The sequence below is a fragment of the Macrobrachium rosenbergii genome, chromosome 25 (assembly GCF_040412425.1).
Source record: "Macrobrachium rosenbergii isolate ZJJX-2024 chromosome 25, ASM4041242v1, whole genome shotgun sequence".
NCBI lineage: Eukaryota > Metazoa > Arthropoda > Malacostraca > Decapoda > Palaemonidae > Macrobrachium > Macrobrachium rosenbergii.
In genome coordinates this window covers 47,394,600-47,413,930 of record NC_089765.1, presented here as the reverse complement: position 1 = coordinate 47,413,930, position 19,331 = coordinate 47,394,600, and the positions used below count along the sequence as shown (strand labels likewise).

The 19,331-nt window shown below is 35.0% G+C and overlaps 1 protein-coding gene across 1 annotated transcript in view; it reads right to left on the bottom strand.

The window, feature by feature from the left end:
* Positions 1-11,674, bottom strand: part of LOC136852242 (uncharacterized) — a 91,997-nt gene extending 80,323 nt beyond the window's left edge. The window contains exons 1-2 of the mRNA XM_067126692.1: positions 11,335-11,674; positions 3,445-3,663 (exon numbers count right to left, since the gene is read on the bottom strand). Coding sequence (XP_066982793.1) covers positions 3,445-3,663 — 219 coding nt within the window. The 5' untranslated portion in view covers positions 11,335-11,674. The remainder of the gene's footprint in view (positions 1-3,444; positions 3,664-11,334) is intronic.
* Between the last annotated feature and the right edge of the window lie 7,657 nt (positions 11,675-19,331).

Below are 19,331 nucleotides of genomic sequence, written 5' to 3'. Positions count from 1 at the left end.
AAGCGACATTTGTAGCTTCATGATTGTATATAAATCACGGTGTGATAAAAAATTTCATATATAATATATGTGTGTATGTATATATATATATATATATTATATAAATATATAAATGTGTATAGTCCCCGGTTTACGACAGGTCTGGCTTACGACGTTCTGAGGTTCAACGCTTTTCAAATATATTCATCAGAAACTGTTTCCCTGTTTACGACGCATTTTCCGGGGTTACAACACGTCGTACACTGATCCGATGAAAGAAATACGGCTCCAAAACAGCGGAATAATAAAAATTTGGAGCTTTTTTTATGAAAAACTCAATAAAAATGCAGTTTACATTGTTTTCAATATACCCAAACCATTAAAATTAAGGTTTTCTTAGGATTATTGACGATTTTTGATGATTTTTTAGTTTACGACGTGGCGTAGAAAAGGAAGCCCCGTCGTAAACTGGGGACTGCCTGTATATGTATATATATATATATATATGCATGTTTAATATATACGTAAATATCTTTTACTGTAATACAACAGTATATGATAAAAAAGGCCCATAAAACACTATTTGAACATTGCAACCATATATATCGAGCACTTCCTTCTGTGCCCCTGTTCATTGGTAAAATATGGGGAGATGATACATTGCAAGTGTATATATACTGCCACGCCTACATATGCTTTAAATATAAAAACTTGTAACACATCATGTGTACATATTTTAACAGGGAACATGGGCACAGAAGGAAGTGCTCAAAATATGTTGCAGCATTCAAATAGTGTTTTATGGGTCTTTTGTTTATATATTATATTTATATGTATATGTACACTATATGCATATGTATGTGTGTGTGTGTGTGTATATATATATATATATATATATATATATATATATATATATATATATATATATATATATATATATATATATATATATATATATATATATATATATATCTTCTTCGTTTTTAACATGCTTATAATATAATATATATATATATATATATATATATATATATATATATATATATATATGTGCATATATATATATATATATATATATATATATATATATATATATATATATATATGTGCATATATATATATATATATATATATATATATATATATATATATATATATATAATGTGTGAATGTGTATATATATGAATGTGTATATATATATATATATATATATATATATATATATAAATGTAAATTTTAGGTAACATATAAATCAAGAGAGAGCACATTTCTATTCATTTGTTTATATTGAAAATTTCAGGACATATTTCTTATATGACAAAATAGTTTTTGTGCAAAAATCAACCTTCTAACTGTCATAGTTTCATAGTTATTACAAAAAAACAATAATTTTTTTTCTTTTGCCTTTTCTCAAAACTTAGTTTTTTCAAAAATAAAAGCTTATAACTCCAAGAAGACTGAACCAAATTTTAGAGTGAAAATTTTTTTTGCATATTATTTTTGAAAAGTTTTGAAATCTTTTTCCAAAGCAAAAAAAAAAAATTAACTTAAAAGTAAAATTTCTAAATTTCCCATATAGGTAATTTTCATTATTAGTTGAAGATTAAGTGGTAAAAATCTGAAGCAAATCCCTTCATTCATAAGGAAGCTATAAGCACTTACCTTGTAATGGGGCCTTATGGAGTCAGCGCTCCCCTTAAGTAATGCCTACAGAGCACCACGTGAGGTGCAATGAGAGCACTAACCCCCTACAGGGGTTTGCCCTATTGATGCAATGAATTCCATATTCCAATACTGGGCTTGATTTGTTTGAACCTGATGCTAGCATACTGATGATAATGGGTTTTAGAAGTGGTATATAAACACTAATAGGAATTTCTACATGTTATCTTGTCATACTGTAGTAATTGAAGCTTTGGCTGCTTTATTGACTTCATTTCCTCTCATGGCAACGCAGGCAGGAATCCCACGCATTGCACAGACCAACATTAATCCTCCAAGTTGGAACTTGACCTTAGAGCTGACATCCTCACAAGATTACCTGATGAACCCTAGTTGCTGACTCCTTGTTGGATATAACCCTCAAGACAGTGTTCTTTACTCTATTGTCTCCTCTCTTATTAAGGCAGCTTTCATCTGTCTTGAAATTCATTGCCAAAAAACAGTCAAGTAAATATGGATCATTCTTAAGACTTTCTTGCCATGCCTTGCCTTACTCTCCTCCTGACGACAATCTTCTTTGCCCAGTGAGTCATCGAAATGTACCTCCAAAGGAGAGTATCTTTTCTCCTATCTTCTACTTGTCTGTTCATTCACACATCTACAAAATTTTCCAGTTTAAAACTTTCTATCTTTTACTGACTTTGGCAGGTTACCTCACAAGCTTATTTGGAGGTCTCACAAAAGGGCATATCACAAATCAAAACCAATTTTCATCAGTTCAGGCTCTCAGCCCTTCATTGGCTGAGTCGGTTGAGCTTCAGACTGTCACTCGATGGGCCGGACTTCAATTCCCACGGCCGGCTGATGAAGAGTTAGAAGAATTTATTTCTGGTGATAGAAATTCATTTCTCGCTATAATGTGGTTCAGATTCCACAATAAGCTGTAGGTCCCGTTGCTAAGTAACCAATTGGTTCTTAGCCACGTAAAATAAGTCTAATCCTTTGGGCCAGCCCTAGGAGAGCTGTTAATCAGCTCAGTGGTCTGGTAAAACTAAGGTATACTTAACTTAGTTCAGGCTCTCTCCTCTTCCTTGGCAATCAAGTGCAACCTGAAGCTTTTACTAATCCTTTGAGATGGCATTTGGCATTATCAAAACATTCACTTGATTCTACTTTTACGATAACACAAATAAATATCTTGATGTTAACATGTTAGGACTGACTGTCACGGAGGACCATGTTTTCCTGATTGGGAGTGGTACTGGTTATTCATAATCATCTTCATGATCATGGTTCTGGCACACCTGAAGGCTTTTGCTATCCCTGAGTACTCATCTTTATGCTTTATGTTCTTGGTGAGTGCATTCAGTTTCAGAATTGCCCTAACATTTAATCATTTATTTAATGAGCTAAGACAGCATTAAATTTTCCCACTACCCACTGCCTTACTCAAATTAGTTTAAACTTGCAGGTGGCTAGACATTAAATTCAGCTTATATCAAGTCCTTTAATTCACGATTCAAAATTCCCAATTTCTCACCTATTTGACTGAATCTACAGTACAACTTTCTCCTGAAGGTTCACATCTTATTTTTGTGTTCATTTACCTTTAATTTCTTTTATACATTCCATCCCAATTAATTTTTACCTCAACTCAATGTAGATTAATATGCTGTAAGCATCTGCTTTGTTTAATTCTGTATTCCCCAAGAGCATCAAGTCCTCCAAGCCAAGAACGAAGGGGTATTCATAAACACAAAACTTTAAAAATAAAATACAGTAGGCTATCTAATATAAACTTACCTGGTCATTCAAAAGACCTGGGAGAGTCGCAAGACGAGCAGACACCATTCTTCTGAGTTCATCTGGGGAGGATATATTAAGTGACGACAACACAATTGAATGTCGAAGGTCTGTGCACAGCAGATGAGCAAGGTGTAGATCAGCTACAACTGACGATAAGACCACAACCAAACTGAGTTCTTCTAATGATTCTATATGGTGCCTTTTTCTTGGAGACATCTATGGAAGATAAAAATTCTTAAGATTGTAGAACAGGCTATGAAAAATTCACACTTAAAATATCATTTCTCCTTTCTAATCAAACTATTAGAAATGCAAGGCTTGGGAGGCTAATTCCTCTAAGTACCTACAATACACCATAAGAGTGGGCAAATAGAATTAAGAAAAATGATTGACAGAGCTCTGCTTCAAAAAAGTTTTGCAAGACATATAAGCTGAAATTCTCCAATATCACACCCATCAGGATTTGTTCATAAAAAAAGTCTATATTCCTAAGTTTCCATTTGTTACTGGTTGGAAATGAAAGGCTCATAAAATTTTCTACCCACCAAGACTCGATCATATTAGGTAGACATCAGGCAACGGTGTACAACAGGTGTTTACAAATGCAAGAGACAATACTATCTTCAAGAGCAAATTTAATAAGCCGAATGTTACAACCCTGTCAGGGTTTCTGATGTTTTACTTTTATTGGATTTATCATGCCACAAAATTTATTACAAAAGTTTAGCCAGATAGCTAAGTTAAAATTTGAAAGAATCCTGGAACCGACAAAAAGAGATTTACTATACAGTAAAACTAGTCCAAAAATTGAAGCAGAAAGCTGTAGACACTCAACATGTTACAGAGTGAGGAGCATTGAAAAGACAGAGAGCATCACTGCTGGAAGTCATAAACTTGACTGCTGTTTTCACATACGATGTACCAGCTACTTCGGTCCACAAAGACAACAACTGACTCATTACAATATATATAACTAATTGCAGGGATGTCTGAAAATTGTTAAAGGGGACTGCTTTGCTTGATCTGGTCATAACAAATACAGTCTCAATTTAATGCCTTACTTACTAATCTAGTCCCAAGCAGCTGAAGACCCCGCATCCTTAGTTAGGTTAGTTTAGGTTATTTCGTTTAGGTTATTTCTGGTTGGGTTAGGCTGGAACCCCATAAATTCTAATTTAATTTAAAATGCTTCAGGTTAGGTTAGGTCCATGGGGAAGGAGGGGGGGGGGTTGTTATTGTAGGTCCCTCTCAGCCAGGTAAGGGCTCAGTGCTCTATGTTATGTTAGGTCACAACCCTATTATTCATTTTAATTTATAGTGCCCTAGGTTAGGTTGGGTGGGGGGGTCCAGAAGGCTTTGGACCCAATGCCCTGGTTTACGTTAGGTTAAATTCATCCTTGTATTAAATTCATTTTATCTTTTCCCCGACACCCAAAAAAGCCTGGTTTCCCATTGTGGTCCCCCATAATTTTAGGGTATAAGGGGAGGGGCCTTCAGTATTTCTAAAACTATTAATTTGCTTCCAAAATTAATGTCAGGTATATTAAATGCACACATTAATATATATTATATATATATATATATATATATATATATATATATTATATATATATATATATTATATATATATATATATATATATATATATATATATATATATATATATATATATATATATATATATATATATATATATATATATATATATATATATGAAAATGACATTTTCAACTCCACAATGTGATTAAGGTTTTAGTAAAAATCTACCTCTTGGAATTTAATTCTATAGTCTCACAACCATGATGAAAATTTTCTCTGCAACTGTGCAAGGAAGTTCTCAAGATATTTTTCAAGGAATATCATGTAATGGGAAAACTGACCCTGTCTGGTAACGAATTCAAAATTCTCGCTGTACCTCACCGCTCTCAAAACAAAGTGGCCTGTCTTAGTATTTCATCTTTTTCAGGAAAGCAGTTTAAAGTTTTTGCTCAAATGTTTTCATTTACTAACATATTAGTAATAAAGGTATTTAGATGCTGTTAACATAAACAGATACATCAGAAATTGAATTCTTTCATACATATACTCAAATTTTAGTTAAATACAATTTTAGGGAGTTTGGGTGGCCTTAAAGTTCATACGCCTGTTTGTCTTGTGACAAAAAGTGTTTACACTGGAAGGTTGTAGTTATGCCACAGATACACCTGTTTGTCTTGTACCTTAAATTTTCTTCATACTTGAAAATGGTGTGGTTGCACCACTGATACGCCTGTTTGTCTTTGTAATCAATGATCCCTTAGAATTGGTCAATTATAAACTTCCCGCAGGTTATAACGGAGTTATGCCTGATGTTGTCTATTGGGCTTGTCAAACTTAGAATCAAGTCATAAGTACATCGTGCCAAGCTGCATGTTAAGGCCGTAAGATGATATAAAATCTAAAATGAAAAAAAAATGCTAATTAACTCAACAGTGTTTAGTAAAACAAAACTTGTCACCATTAATGTGTGACCAGGGAAATTAATAGAAGCGAACCAAATTTAAATCTTTGATGAATCCATAACAACCATTAGTCATTCTGTTACTAGGATAATTCAGTAAAATTTAAAAAAAATAATATTAACTCTAGGCAGAAAAAGTTTATTATATAATTTGAAAAAACAAAACAATCATGCTTCTAACCACATATTAAAAATTTAGCTGAAAATAACTAAGGCTTTGTATTCCTTTGAGACTAGTGGATAAAGAACACGTCTTCATGTAGCCTGTTAGTATTTTCATACTCAGCAGAATAAAAGTCGGCTGATTAGACCTACCTTGCTTCAAACTAACACATAAGTCCTCTTTGGAGGAAACATTAAAAAATGAATCTTTCGAATCCAGTGCCATAACAGAAATAATATTGTGTAATACAAAATTACATTTTTTGAATTGTCACTTAATTTTAAAAAAATAAACTCGCCTATTCCCTTATGACTGGTTTTGATAAATCAGATTCACAGCCTTCTATTGTATAGATAATGAACAGTATCTGTTGACCTTCCTTAAATTATAAAAATGTGACTTCACTTTAGAGAAGACGATGAAAAAGAAAATCACCCCTTCCAAACGTCACTTTATCTCAATGTGACAAAAATTTGAAAAAATTCACATATTCCAATGCTCTAATCACTGGAAAAGCACCTTCACATAATGACAGTAAATCTTCATATTTGCCTTTGGCAATTTTGGGCGCTTGTGAATATAACTTATGAAGCTCATTGGTTATACCAAATTCTAATGCTGCACTGTGCATGTCGTTGCCTCAGAGCTAGGGACATGTACTCCTCTTGCAACTGGCTGCTTTTGAAGAAGATTCTGTAGGTCCCTGTTTTCTTAACCATTATCTCTTTCATTTTCGTCCAGTCCACTGGCCCTCCTTGATTGTCAGATCTAACAGAGAGGATTCGAAGTTCTTTTGACAGTAGCTTAAAATCTAGGAAGTCATGACTCTGGGGTGTGTGTACGATATAAGGTTTCTTCCTTCTCGCCAGTTTGAAAACTGGGACAAGTTGTGAGGGGATGTACAAATCTCCAGCATTGTCTAATGCTGTTTTGATTGCACTATGTGCTGAGTCTCCCTCATTCTGGCCATGATAAGGCTCAAAATAAATTAATGAGATCTTTTCAATTGAAACCTCCAATATGCTGATATAGTGCAATAACACTGTTGCAATGATTGAGTTCTTGTTTTGTCCAGGACATCCATCTGCAAACAAAGTCACCTCTTTATCCCAGCAGTGTTTATATGGTCTAAATAAATTTTTAGGCGTGTTCCACTTTCTGAAGAACCTCTTTTACCCAGGGCTTCATGCCAAATGAAGCAATGGCACTCTCTAGTTTTCAATTCATACACCGTCAGATTATAGTTTGCTAACCTCCTTTTATAGAACATCTGATTGTCATTAGTTTGTGGTAGATAAATAACCTGTTGAAGATCAAATGCTGCCACTACTATACTGTTATCAGTTTCTGTTTTTGCCTTGTCTTTCCTTAGTCGCACAGCTTCTTTTCTTTCTCTCTTTTGTGTTGCAGAATTAATTCTTCAAGTTCTTTCTTTTTTTCTGCATCTCCTTTCCCGTAATTTTCACTTATCTTGCACATGTATTTTTTTAGGGTTGTGAAATATTTTGTGTTTTCAGGATGTTATAATACGCTGAATAAGATGCAAAAACCCCTTTTGAGGCATTCTCTTCTTTGAACATTTCATACATTATCTGTTTATTGAGATTAGGATGCTGATACTCTCTCTTGGAATCTTGGCGAATATAATGAGACTCTGTTCTGGGAAATCTATTGATGGGCTCTAGAATTGCCTCTCTTCTTTGCTTATCTTCTTCTAGAAATTTTTTTGGCCTCCCTCCTCTCCTCTCCTTCTCAACAGTGCCTGCTGACTGCCTTTACTTAAGAGCTGTCCGCAGTGTTTTTTCTGAAATGTTGAGGGCATTCAGAAACATGGTTTTACAAACTGGAATAGGCTGACTGTCATTACTTGGTAAGTGGTACAAAAATGAAATTGATCTCCTTGATGCATGGTTTTCCACTATTCTCTGTTTCACTTCTGTTGGTTGCACAAATCAAACAAAGTATTCTCTCTGCAGCTGAAGACTGCTAGTCCCATAGAAACCCTTAACTATAGTCTCTCTTTGCTCTTCTGAAAAAGAGAAACATTCTTTACCCATTATGGTACATCCAGTGCCATTGCATCTAGGTTTTAAATAAATCCTAGCAGAAACAGTTCTTCCTGTCTTGGGACTGATATATGCTTCACCTTTGGCTCTGCATTCATGTGCCTTTTTTCTCTTATTTTCACTTCTTTTTGCCAAACGAGCAAGTGCCCCTTTCTCTCTCTTTGGTCCTTCCACCTTAAAGTCTTCAGGCTGCATAGGGATGGCAAATTGCTTCTTGATCCTCACTGGTTTAACTCGATGGATGATCTTATGATCATTTTCACATGGCCCATTTTTTACAACATGATTGTAGCACAACAGCTGATTGCATATTATGTAGCAAGAACTAAAGACTTCACCTTGACAATCTGACACTTCGCAGCCTTTGACATGAGAGTCTGGTACATAAGGAGGATCATTATCACTGTCGTAGATGGGGGATTTACTATCCTCACCAATTTCATCATCACTGGGAGAAATTTTGGGATCACGGTTTTCAGCCTGTTGTTCCTGTATTTCCCTATTCAGAACTCCTGTATCAGCATCCTCTTTCAAAAAGCTAATGGGAGATTGGGTGTCATCAGTATAGCAAGCACATTCTACATTGTCCGTCTCTTGCAGTTTTCTTTTTTTCTTCCCTTTTGTAATATAACAACGAAAAGTTTTCTGTCCTTAATAATCTATAGAAAAAAATGGAACACATGCTTAACTAAATTAAAAATATATCATTAAACCCCAGAATGAAGACAAACAGGCGTATCATAGCATACGCCTATCAGACTTTATGACATTGATTACCCTGTATCATGGCAAATGGGCGTAACTCGAAGAACGCCTGTATATCTTGTGTGTAGTAATAATTCTTTGAGTTAAGCTGACACTCACAGGTTTATTACCTCCAAAACTAAGCCCCGTGGAGATACGCCGATTAGAGGGATCGATAGATCTCACCACAAGGATTTTCACGGTAGTAATGTCTCAAAATTGCCAAAAATTGAGATACTCCCCTTTGTTTTGAGAGCGGCGACCTGTAAAGCATCTACCAATTAAATTGAGGGCCCAGAGAGTGACAGATTCATAAGAAAACCAAAATTATTCAAGTGGCCTTAAAATAAACAAAGGCAGTCAGGACTGAGGTTTACTGTCGTGTCATACATAGGTTATCATATATAACTGCATTTCTCATTACTGAAAAATACCTTCTCCGCTAAAGTTTTCAAAAAATTTGGTTCATATTATTTGCATCGCCAAAGCACAGTAGCTTATCTTATATATAGAGCAAAATAAATTTTTAAATTTTACATGTAGTGCAAAATAAATTATAATCATTACTCCTGCTTTTCAGTATCAGTAGTAAAGACATGAAAGAGGAGCATTTGGACTCAGAGAGCTGAAATAAACAAATGACCTAAGGTCTTGTTCATCATTTAATCATTCACAATCCCAGATGCTCATGCATATAACAATGTAATGGCAGCAATTGTATAGATAACTCATATATATAAAATAAATTATAAACTTCCATTGTGGACATCTTTGTTTATTTCTAATTGTTTTTCATAGTACACACATTTATATATATATATATATATATATATATATATATATATATATATATATATATATATATATATATATATATATATATATATATATATATATATATATATATATATATATGTATATAAATATAGTTTGATGATACCCTTGCCACAGGCAAAATATCTGGTCAGTACCATCAATAACTCTGAAGTGTGAGGTTTTTTGAATGAATTCTGACATTATGTGAGTATGGAAATATCAAAGTTTACCGAATTCCAAAGCAATGACATGGTAACCGCTTGAACTCCCGTCAGGTCTAGCCCTTCAGCCATCTAAGCTTGGCCAATCCACTTCTTCTATGATTCCCTGGGTCTTTCTAAAGGTCTAGTTCCCTTACAAGCTGTTCTTAACCCCTTCTCATCATATGTCCAATTATTTAAATAGACTACACATCTATAATCTTGGTAGGCCTGTGATTTTCCAGCTGCTGTATCCTATCGTTTCTTTCACTGTAGGCCAATTCTGGCCATGTATCGTAACATTCAAAAGGCTTGAGATACAAGAAGCTGCACCTTTTCAAAACTTTTAGGCTATATTTAGTGACCATGTGTCCTCGAAACAGAGTAGTAGCCTAGCCTACAGGATAAGCTAGCCTAAGTCATCTGCTTGCCTAATGCAACAGACTAGACCCAGGCCTACTTTTAACCAAACTGCCAATAGATAATCTAGCCAACTCATCCTATTCCATCCCTGCTGTAGGTTAACTAGTCTACCATAGCCTAACCTTGGCTATAGGCCTACTCCTTTTCTCATTAGCTAATCTATGTAGCTTAATAGCATAGAAGCAGACTAGGCTTCTGCTACAGTACGGTACCTCTTCAGAAATCAGCCATCTGCCACAACACGGAGGTTGTTATCCTGGTTCAAGAAATCATTATAGGCCCATTCCTCTGCTCCTCTTAGTGTTGTCCTAGTTCACGAATTCCTTATAGCCTAAGCCTATTCCTCTTTTCTCTTCTTGGTTTATGAAATCCAGACATGAAAATGGCCATGAATGTTATTAGAATTTTTGTTCAACAACCAATTACCTGAGCTACTGCTGGTAAAGGTGTTAAGACCTCTGCTTGCCATGCCTGATCAAGGAAAAAGATTGTCAAAGGCCCCAGCCTCAATTACAATCTAGTATATTGGAGGAATATTATGGAACACAATAAGGTCTTGACTAGTTCACTTTCTTCAAGCAGGCTTTCAAGTGCTCTCTCCCTAATAATAAGGATCTAGAAGGAGATCAAAAAGTAAATTTCCCACGACTGAGATTGAACTACAATAGGGTATAGGCTAGGCCTATTTGAGGAAAATCATGGTAGAATAAGCAGGCCTCAACTAGTTTAACTTCTTACAATACTCTTGGAAATGTTCTCTTCCTAACAGAAGGAACCAAGACAGCGATTAATAATGCAATTTCTTTTATTTTAGCATCAATTAAAATGTCCAACACGCTTACGAGGAAATCTGTGGGATGACTCCATGATCGCTTGTGTTTGCGACGATTCAAGTTTCCCTAAACCAAAATTCTCGATTTAACCATAATTAACAGTGTAAAATAAAAGCTACATTGTCATATTACAGTGTCCTACCTTAGAGATGTGTAGGAAGTGTCACAGGTATTTAACACAAGGGTAAAAAGTAGATAAAAATGAGACGTTCTTGGGTTACCCTGTCTACCTTCCACAATGTTTACATCTAGAGAGGGAAACACCGACATCCAGATGTATCTTCATGGCTTTAATTTGGCATGCAAGCAGAATTTCAAAATACAACATCATAAAATTACATCTTTGTATGTTTTTTAAAATATAGGAAATACTCATGGATCACCTCTGGTAGATTATGTAATTTCTTTCAAAATTAAGAAAACAAAATTATCACCACAGACATGCTGAGAACGAAAACGTATTCGAACATTAAGTACGGACCGTGTTTGGAAGACGTGCATTTTTATATTGATTAATTGTAATTACTTTCAAATTATACCATAATGAACAAAACTCTTTTCTCGCTAAGTGGGAGTTATTTTCCCTTCACCTTAAGATAATAATCGTCATATGCTTTTTTTGATTTGAGCTAAGAGATGAGCGACATACAGTGGGTTGTAATTATTATTTAGATTAATTCTGTGACACACAACTAAGCCCAGTACATTTTATATCGATAACCTTTAAATGACATTGAAAATTCGAAGACAACCGTGTAATATAAATATATTTACAAGAAGAATTCACTTCGTCATGTATTTCTGCACGTTATCTACGTCTGTAATTAATCGCACCGCCTGGTTGCCGTTGTCAATTAAAAGAAAGGGAAAAACAAGAACGGAGTTTCTTCCATCGTCGCCGGTAAATGTAAATTTACACGCGCAAATACTTTATCTTAAAGAAGCCCTCGATTAACTAGTTACCAATTCCAGAAAATAACCTGACATGGCAATTTTTATTTTAAAACGCAGCAATAACGACATTTACGAATGCAGTCAGTTTCTGATGACCATCGAACTCCATTTGCATACAGTTGATCGTAACTGGAGCTGATGACGCCGTAAGCGATGGCAACTTTCAAAGGAGTGTGTCGATACGCTTGGTGTCTACTAAATAAATAAATGGAAAATGTGACGAGAATAATATACAAATTCATTTCAGTAGTGTAATATTTCCGAGTATGTCACTTTTTTCTCATTTGTGGTCTCTTTCCTAATTCTTTCATGTAGCTAATATCTATACATGCAGTATTATCTCAACTTGTTTTCAGTAAAACTTTACCTATTGCACCACCCCAATTCTTTCACTTGATAATTAACTTTGAGCCGCAGGACGAGGTACATTTGTGATTATCACCTACATGTCTTGAGCCCCTGTGGGCGTTTTCGAAGATGATCCACATGTGCTGATCCACGTCGCTTTCTTCTTGAAACTTGTGTCGCATGTATTCCAAGCAACAGGCATCTGTTATGAGACTTTCCTGTAGCTCCCCCGACAATACGGAAGCGCAGAAACCCTTTCCCATATGATGCAGGAGCAACAGCAATGCGTGGTTCCCAAAGGTAATGCTTGGTTCCCCAGTGGCATCAAGTAGATGCCTTGGTACTTGACAGTCTAACCTCAGTTCTAGCTAACTTGTACGCATCTCGACTGCTATTTGTCACCCTCCAAAATGGGTGATGCCAGAGTGACCTGGGCACCAACACGTCACTACAAATTGATATCAATATTAATCTACACTACAGTTATTCAAGTAAATTGTATATTTCCAATATCTCTGAAAAATATATCACTCTTAATTAATTTGCTTTTAGCTAGAATTAGAGATTTAATTTAAACACTGTAATTAATTGCATTAGTAAGATTCCAAAAAGCTTTCAACAAAGTTGATCTGACAGGTTTTGTGACCTTTCGCCGTGTCTTGGCGCTCCGATCATCCGTAGATTAAGGTGTATTTTGCAATTTAAAAATAAAGAATCTTTATTAACGTGTCTAGAGTTTATCTCTTCTGTTAACACAGAATTTTCAGCATTCAGTTCTTGCTTTTGGGAAAAAATTTAAAAATTAAGCCATTTTCTAAATACCAAATATTCCTTCAAATAAAAAGATTACCGAGCTACTACTTATGAATGAATGGAGGCTGCAGATAGTAGCGTTGGTAGGTCACTTGAACTGACCAAATTTTTGCTTGTTTTTTTTGTGTGTTTGCTGGTGCGGAAGGTGAATTATTATTATTATTATTATTATTATTATTCAGAAGACAGACCCTGTTCAGATGGAACAAACCCACCAGGGCCACTGACTTGAAATTCAAGCTTCCAAAGAATATGGTGATGATTAGGAAGCAAGAGAAAGTAAAGGGAAATACAGAAAGAAGAGATCTCATTTATTAAAAAGAAAAAAAAATACTAATTAATAAACAGGTAAAAATGTATTAAAGTGCAAGGATAATAGCATTAGGGTAGTGATGCATTGCATCTTCGCTTGAACTTTTGAAGCTCTTGTTGGACAGATTAGGTAGGGAGAATAGAAAATAGAGAGAGAGAGAGAGAGAGAGAGAAGAGAGAGAGAGAGAGAGAGAGAGAGAGAGAACAATGATAACGCCTGGGTTGTTTTCGCTTGAGAAGCTAAGAAGTGATGACTGATACAAACCATCTTCCACGAACTCAAAACAGTGAGCGAGTATATCGCGCCCAGGGCCATAAAACCGATCATAAAATTTGGAAACTGTGGCCTCATGATTTAGCTTATTTAGTGATGATTCAGCACCGCCAAAAAGCTAACGCCAGCCATCTCTATAACCTCGCCTTCACGAGGCGTTTTCATGGAAACTCCAGGAAATTGGGGGCTGGAAAAAGTGATGTACTTCAACACCCTCCAATCAAACATTCTAGGGACGGGTCTTTTACACCCACTGCAGATAGTAGCGTTGGTAGGTCACTTGAACTGACCAAATTTTGCTTGTTTTTTTTTTGTGTGTTTGCTGGTGCAGAAGGTGAATTATTATTATTATTATTATTATTACTATTATTATTATTATTATTATTATTATTATTATTATTATTATTATTATTCAGAAGACGAACCCTGTTCATATGGAACAAACCCACCGGGGCCACTGACTTGAAATTCAAGCTTCCAAAGAATATGGTGATGATTAGGAAGCAAGAGAAAGTAAAGGGAAATACAGAAAGAAGAGATCTCATTTATTAAAAAGAAAAAAAAAAATACAAATTAATAAACAGGTAAAAATGTATTAAAGTGCAAGGATAATAGCATTAGGGTAGTGATGCATTGCATCTTCGCTTGAACTTTTGAAGCTCTTGTTGGGACAGATTAGGAGAGGAGAAGAGAAGAAGAGAGAGAGAGAGAGAGAGACGTAGAGAATAGAGAGAGAGAACAATGATAACGCCTGGGTTGTTTCGCTGCCAAGAAGCTAAGTGATGACTGATACAAACCATCTTCCACGAACTCAAAACAGTGAGCGAGTATATCGCGCCCAGGGCCATAAAACCGATCATAAAATTTGGAAACTGTGGCCTCATGATTTAGCTTACTTAGTGATGATTCAGCACCGCCAAAAAGCTAACGCCAGCCATCTCTATAACCTCGCCTTCAAGAGGCGTTTTCATGGAAACTCCAGGAAATTGGGGGCTGGAAAAAGTGATGTACTTCAACACCCTCCAATCAAACATTCTAGGGACGGGTCTTTTACACCCACTGCAGATAGTAGCGTTGGTAGGTCACTTGAACTGACCAAAATTTTGCTTGTTTTTTTTTTGTGTGTTTGCTGGTGCAGAAGGTAAATTATTATTATTATTATTATTATTATTATTATTATTATTATTATTATTAAATTATTGTGTATTATTATTCAGAAGACTGAACCCTGTTCATATGGAACAATCCACCAGGGGCCACTGACTTGAAATTCAAGCTTCCAAAGAATATGGTGATGATTAGGAAGCAAGAAAGTAAAGGGAAATACAGAAAGAAGAGATCTCATTTATTAAAAAAAAAAAAAAAATACAAATTAATAAACAGGTAAAAATGTATTAAAGTGCAAGGATAATAGCATTAGGGTAGTGATGCATTGCATCGAGAATGAAATTTTGAAGCTCTTGTTGGACAGATTAGGTAGGGAGAATCGGCGAAGTTTCGCAGGTGAGAAAAATCAGAGAGAAAAGAGATAACATTGATTGGAGAGAGAGAGAGAGAGAGAGGATCCAGAATGAGAGAAAGAGAACAATGATAACGCATGGGTTGTTTTCGCTTGAGAAGCTAAGTGATGACTGATACAAACCATCTTCCACGAACTCAAAACAGTGAGAGAGTATATCGCGCCCAGGGCCATAAAACCGATCATAAAATTTGGAAACTGTGGCCTCAAATTTAGCTTACTTAGTGATGATTCAGCACCGCTTAAAAAAGCTAACGCCAGCCATCTCTATAACCTCGCCTTCAAGAGGCATTTTCATGGAAACTCCAGGAAATTGGGGGCTGGACAAAGTGATGTACTTCAACACCCTCCAATCAAACATTCTAGGGACGGGTCTTTTACACCCACTCCTAAGATCATTTCCAATCAAGTCCTCTAAGGAGAGATTTGAACAACACCCACCAAAGTCCTTCCCAATCAACTGTCTGAGGGGAGGTCTTGCAAATAAATCCTTCCAATAGGAAACTGGAGGGGAGGTGGAGATTGCAGATAACAAGAAACCCAGGGGTTCGAGAGACAGGAGAGCAGCAGAGCAGACGAGATTCGATTTAACATCCACCAGGGAGAGTTATATCTCCCCTTGCTTTTGTGCTCCCCAAACAGACTGAATTGAACTGTTTAGTAAGAGTGATTTCGTTTGCCTAGCTGCAACTTTAAATTGTACTTAAGTTTGTAGTTAGCTTTCGTCATTAAAATAAGGAAACTACAGATCTCGTCTCTATTAAGCCTTTCTGAGAGATGCCAGAACTCTAAAATAATTTCCCTTCAACAATAACAGGTTCAAGAAAGCAGTGAAGGTGGAATCTACAGGTACTTAAAAGTTTAAAGGTGAGTAAGAAAAATAAAAATATTTTTAAAAGGACGACATAACATAAATTGGTGGCAGCGTTTAACGGATCCAGAAGGCAAGACGAAACAAACGAACATTAACGAAATTATCAGTGCAATTACTTAAGTTACAGTGAAACGAAAATCTACAAAACGAACTTAGATTTTACGACGGCGAGCAAAACTTATATGAAGAAATAAAATCCTGCAATATAGCTTCGAACGATAGTGAACAAAAACAGTATTGGTGCATCACGAAGAAGCATAACACTTAGAAGAACAGTTAACGACAACCAATTGAGCCAAATCCCAACAACCATAACAAGCAGAGTGTTTAATAAACTATCATTATGGGTGTGACCGAAAAACAATGCAGAGAATTTTTAACAAAACTCCGGAGGCATAAAAAAACAACAGCTTGACGACTTCGTAATAGTAACAACCTGTAAGTTATTGAAAAATGAAATTTACTGTACTTTCTCTTTAAATGGGTGACTAAGTGAAGATTTTTTTTAAACATCTTTTTATAAGATTGAAAATTAAGAAAACTCTCTCTAGCGAATAAATTTTTTTTTTGCATAATTACCATTATTACTCTCTCTATGATAATTATTTGTTTAGTAAATAATTTAGATAGGGAATTAGTTATTTTTTTCTTCACTCGTTTGGTGATGAATATTTGAGAAGTTATATATAAATATGAGTACTCATTGTGATGAAATTTTTTTTGTTTTTGATGATATGATGGCCAGTTTTACATAAGTTTTTTTTGTGTATTGAATGATACTTTGAAGGATTTAATTTATTTGTACACTTGAACTCAGTTGAGAAGTTAATTTTTTTTACTGTGATAAATTGAGTTTCTTTTATTTTTTGGTACAGTATAACATTTTTTATATAGATATAATTAATGTACTCAGATTAATTTTTTATATAACATGCAAAGGGTCTTTGACGAATTACTGAGCACGGTTAGACATTCACAATACGATTTAAGACCGTCGATACTTAGACGTAGCTGAATTTCAAGACTAAATTCCCACTCAGCTGTAGTGCAAGGAAATACTAACAATAATAACACAACTAACCAGAACCAAAATAGTGTTAATCATTCAAATACTACTAACAGTAATAATAATAGTAACAATACTAATAATACTCTCACCTTACATTATCGCAATATGAATCAAGCAGCGGTAATAACAACAGCCACATGCTTCAGTGGACAGGTGGATGATTCAAATCCTGACGAAAGTCGACTCGAATCCTGTACAGTAAACCAATGGCTTACAGACGCAGATAGTCGCATAATTTCAGGGGGAATAACAGATGAAAGAGCTAAAATAAATGAAGCCTTGCTGCTCGTCAGCTCAGAAAATGGAGACGCTCATAAAACTCTGAATTCCACAAGTTTGAGCAAACTTAATAACTATGCAGAATTCAATAAAATTTGTTTATCACTCCGGGAACCAATAAATAAGACTGACAGTTTATACAGCATAACTAGATTCCTTAACCCGCAATATAAAACAATTGCTAATTTGTACGCAAGCGTGGAGAATGCAATAGAGAAAATAACAGAAGACTTAAAGAAAACAGGCATTACCACAGGAGATAAGACTCAGTTTGGAGATAGTGCCAGTAACTTAGTTGAGCTAAGACATGTTTTAAATTACTTGTCATTTGGAACAATATATAATGCTCTTGGAGAAGGGGAAAAGAAGGCTTTCAGAAAAATAAAACTTGGTCCCAAGAAAAACAGCCTTCAAACATTGAAAACAATGAAAGAAGAAATACAAAAGAAAGAGATAAATTTCTCCAAGGAATTTGTAGGAACAACAGAAGCACAAAATGAAAGGAAAGGCAGAAATAATAATCCTACTTTTAAAATGAATAATAAGTTCTATGATAATTCCAGACAAGTAGGGAATAGACCAAATACCTTCCAAGGAAAATATGCCCAAAATACTAAAAGAAAATGGAATCCAGATCAGAAAGGAAGATATAATCAAACAAAGAGTGGGCCTCCCAAACCTTATAAATATGGTCAAAACTCAAACACAAATAATTCAACCCAAGTGAACTATTCCGCTCAAGGAGCGAGACCAAAAACAGCCTGTGAAAACTGCGGGTATACAAATCATTTTACAAACGAGTGTAGAAAACCTAGAATCTGCACGGTTTGTAAGAAAATAGGACATTTAACAAAGAATTGCTGGTTTAGAACACACGAAGGAAAGAAAGAAATAGTTAATTTAAGTAGTAATCGCTCAACATCAAATAAGTCTTCAAGTCAATGACAAATTATCCCTACACATAATACCACAAGAAAGTCCCTTCAAGAAGATAATCTAAAAGTAGAAGAATTAGCAAAAAGAGGAAGTGAAGGTTCATCCGCATTGTCCTATTTGCAGAGTAAAGAAGTTGTATTTTCCATGGGCGAAGAAGAAACAATCAGAAAAGATTTACCTATCATTAAAGTTCCAATAAATAACAAAGTATGCACTGTGCTTATGGATTCAGGTAGTACTGTAAGCATAACTGATAAACATACATTAACAAATTACTTAGGCGTTAAAGAAACGCTAATTCAGGGTCAAAGCAAAATAATAAAAGGAGTAGCGGGTAAACAAATTAAAAGTTTAGGAAATGTGAACTTAGAAATAGACCTTTCGTCACATAAAACTGTTGAAAGTTTTATAGTTCTAGAAGACAGATTTTTTCCCGCACAAGTGTTGTTCTCATTTAATTTAATAAAGAGATGTGGAATCATCCTGGACTGCAGAGAAGGAAGAATTAACCTGAAACAAGATAATAAAAGGAGCGTATGCTTTACGCTTGAAGAAGAAAAGTTTCACCCAAATCTGATCAATTTGTCTGAGATGACTTCAACAAGTGAGAAAGACATACATAAAATAAATTACCATCAAGAGAACAATCAAAATAAAATGGAAAAGAATAGAAAAGAGGAATTCCCACAATTACAGACTAGAAACCCAAGAAGATGTGCACATCCAGAAATTATATCCTCCAAAGAAAGAAATGACCCAGA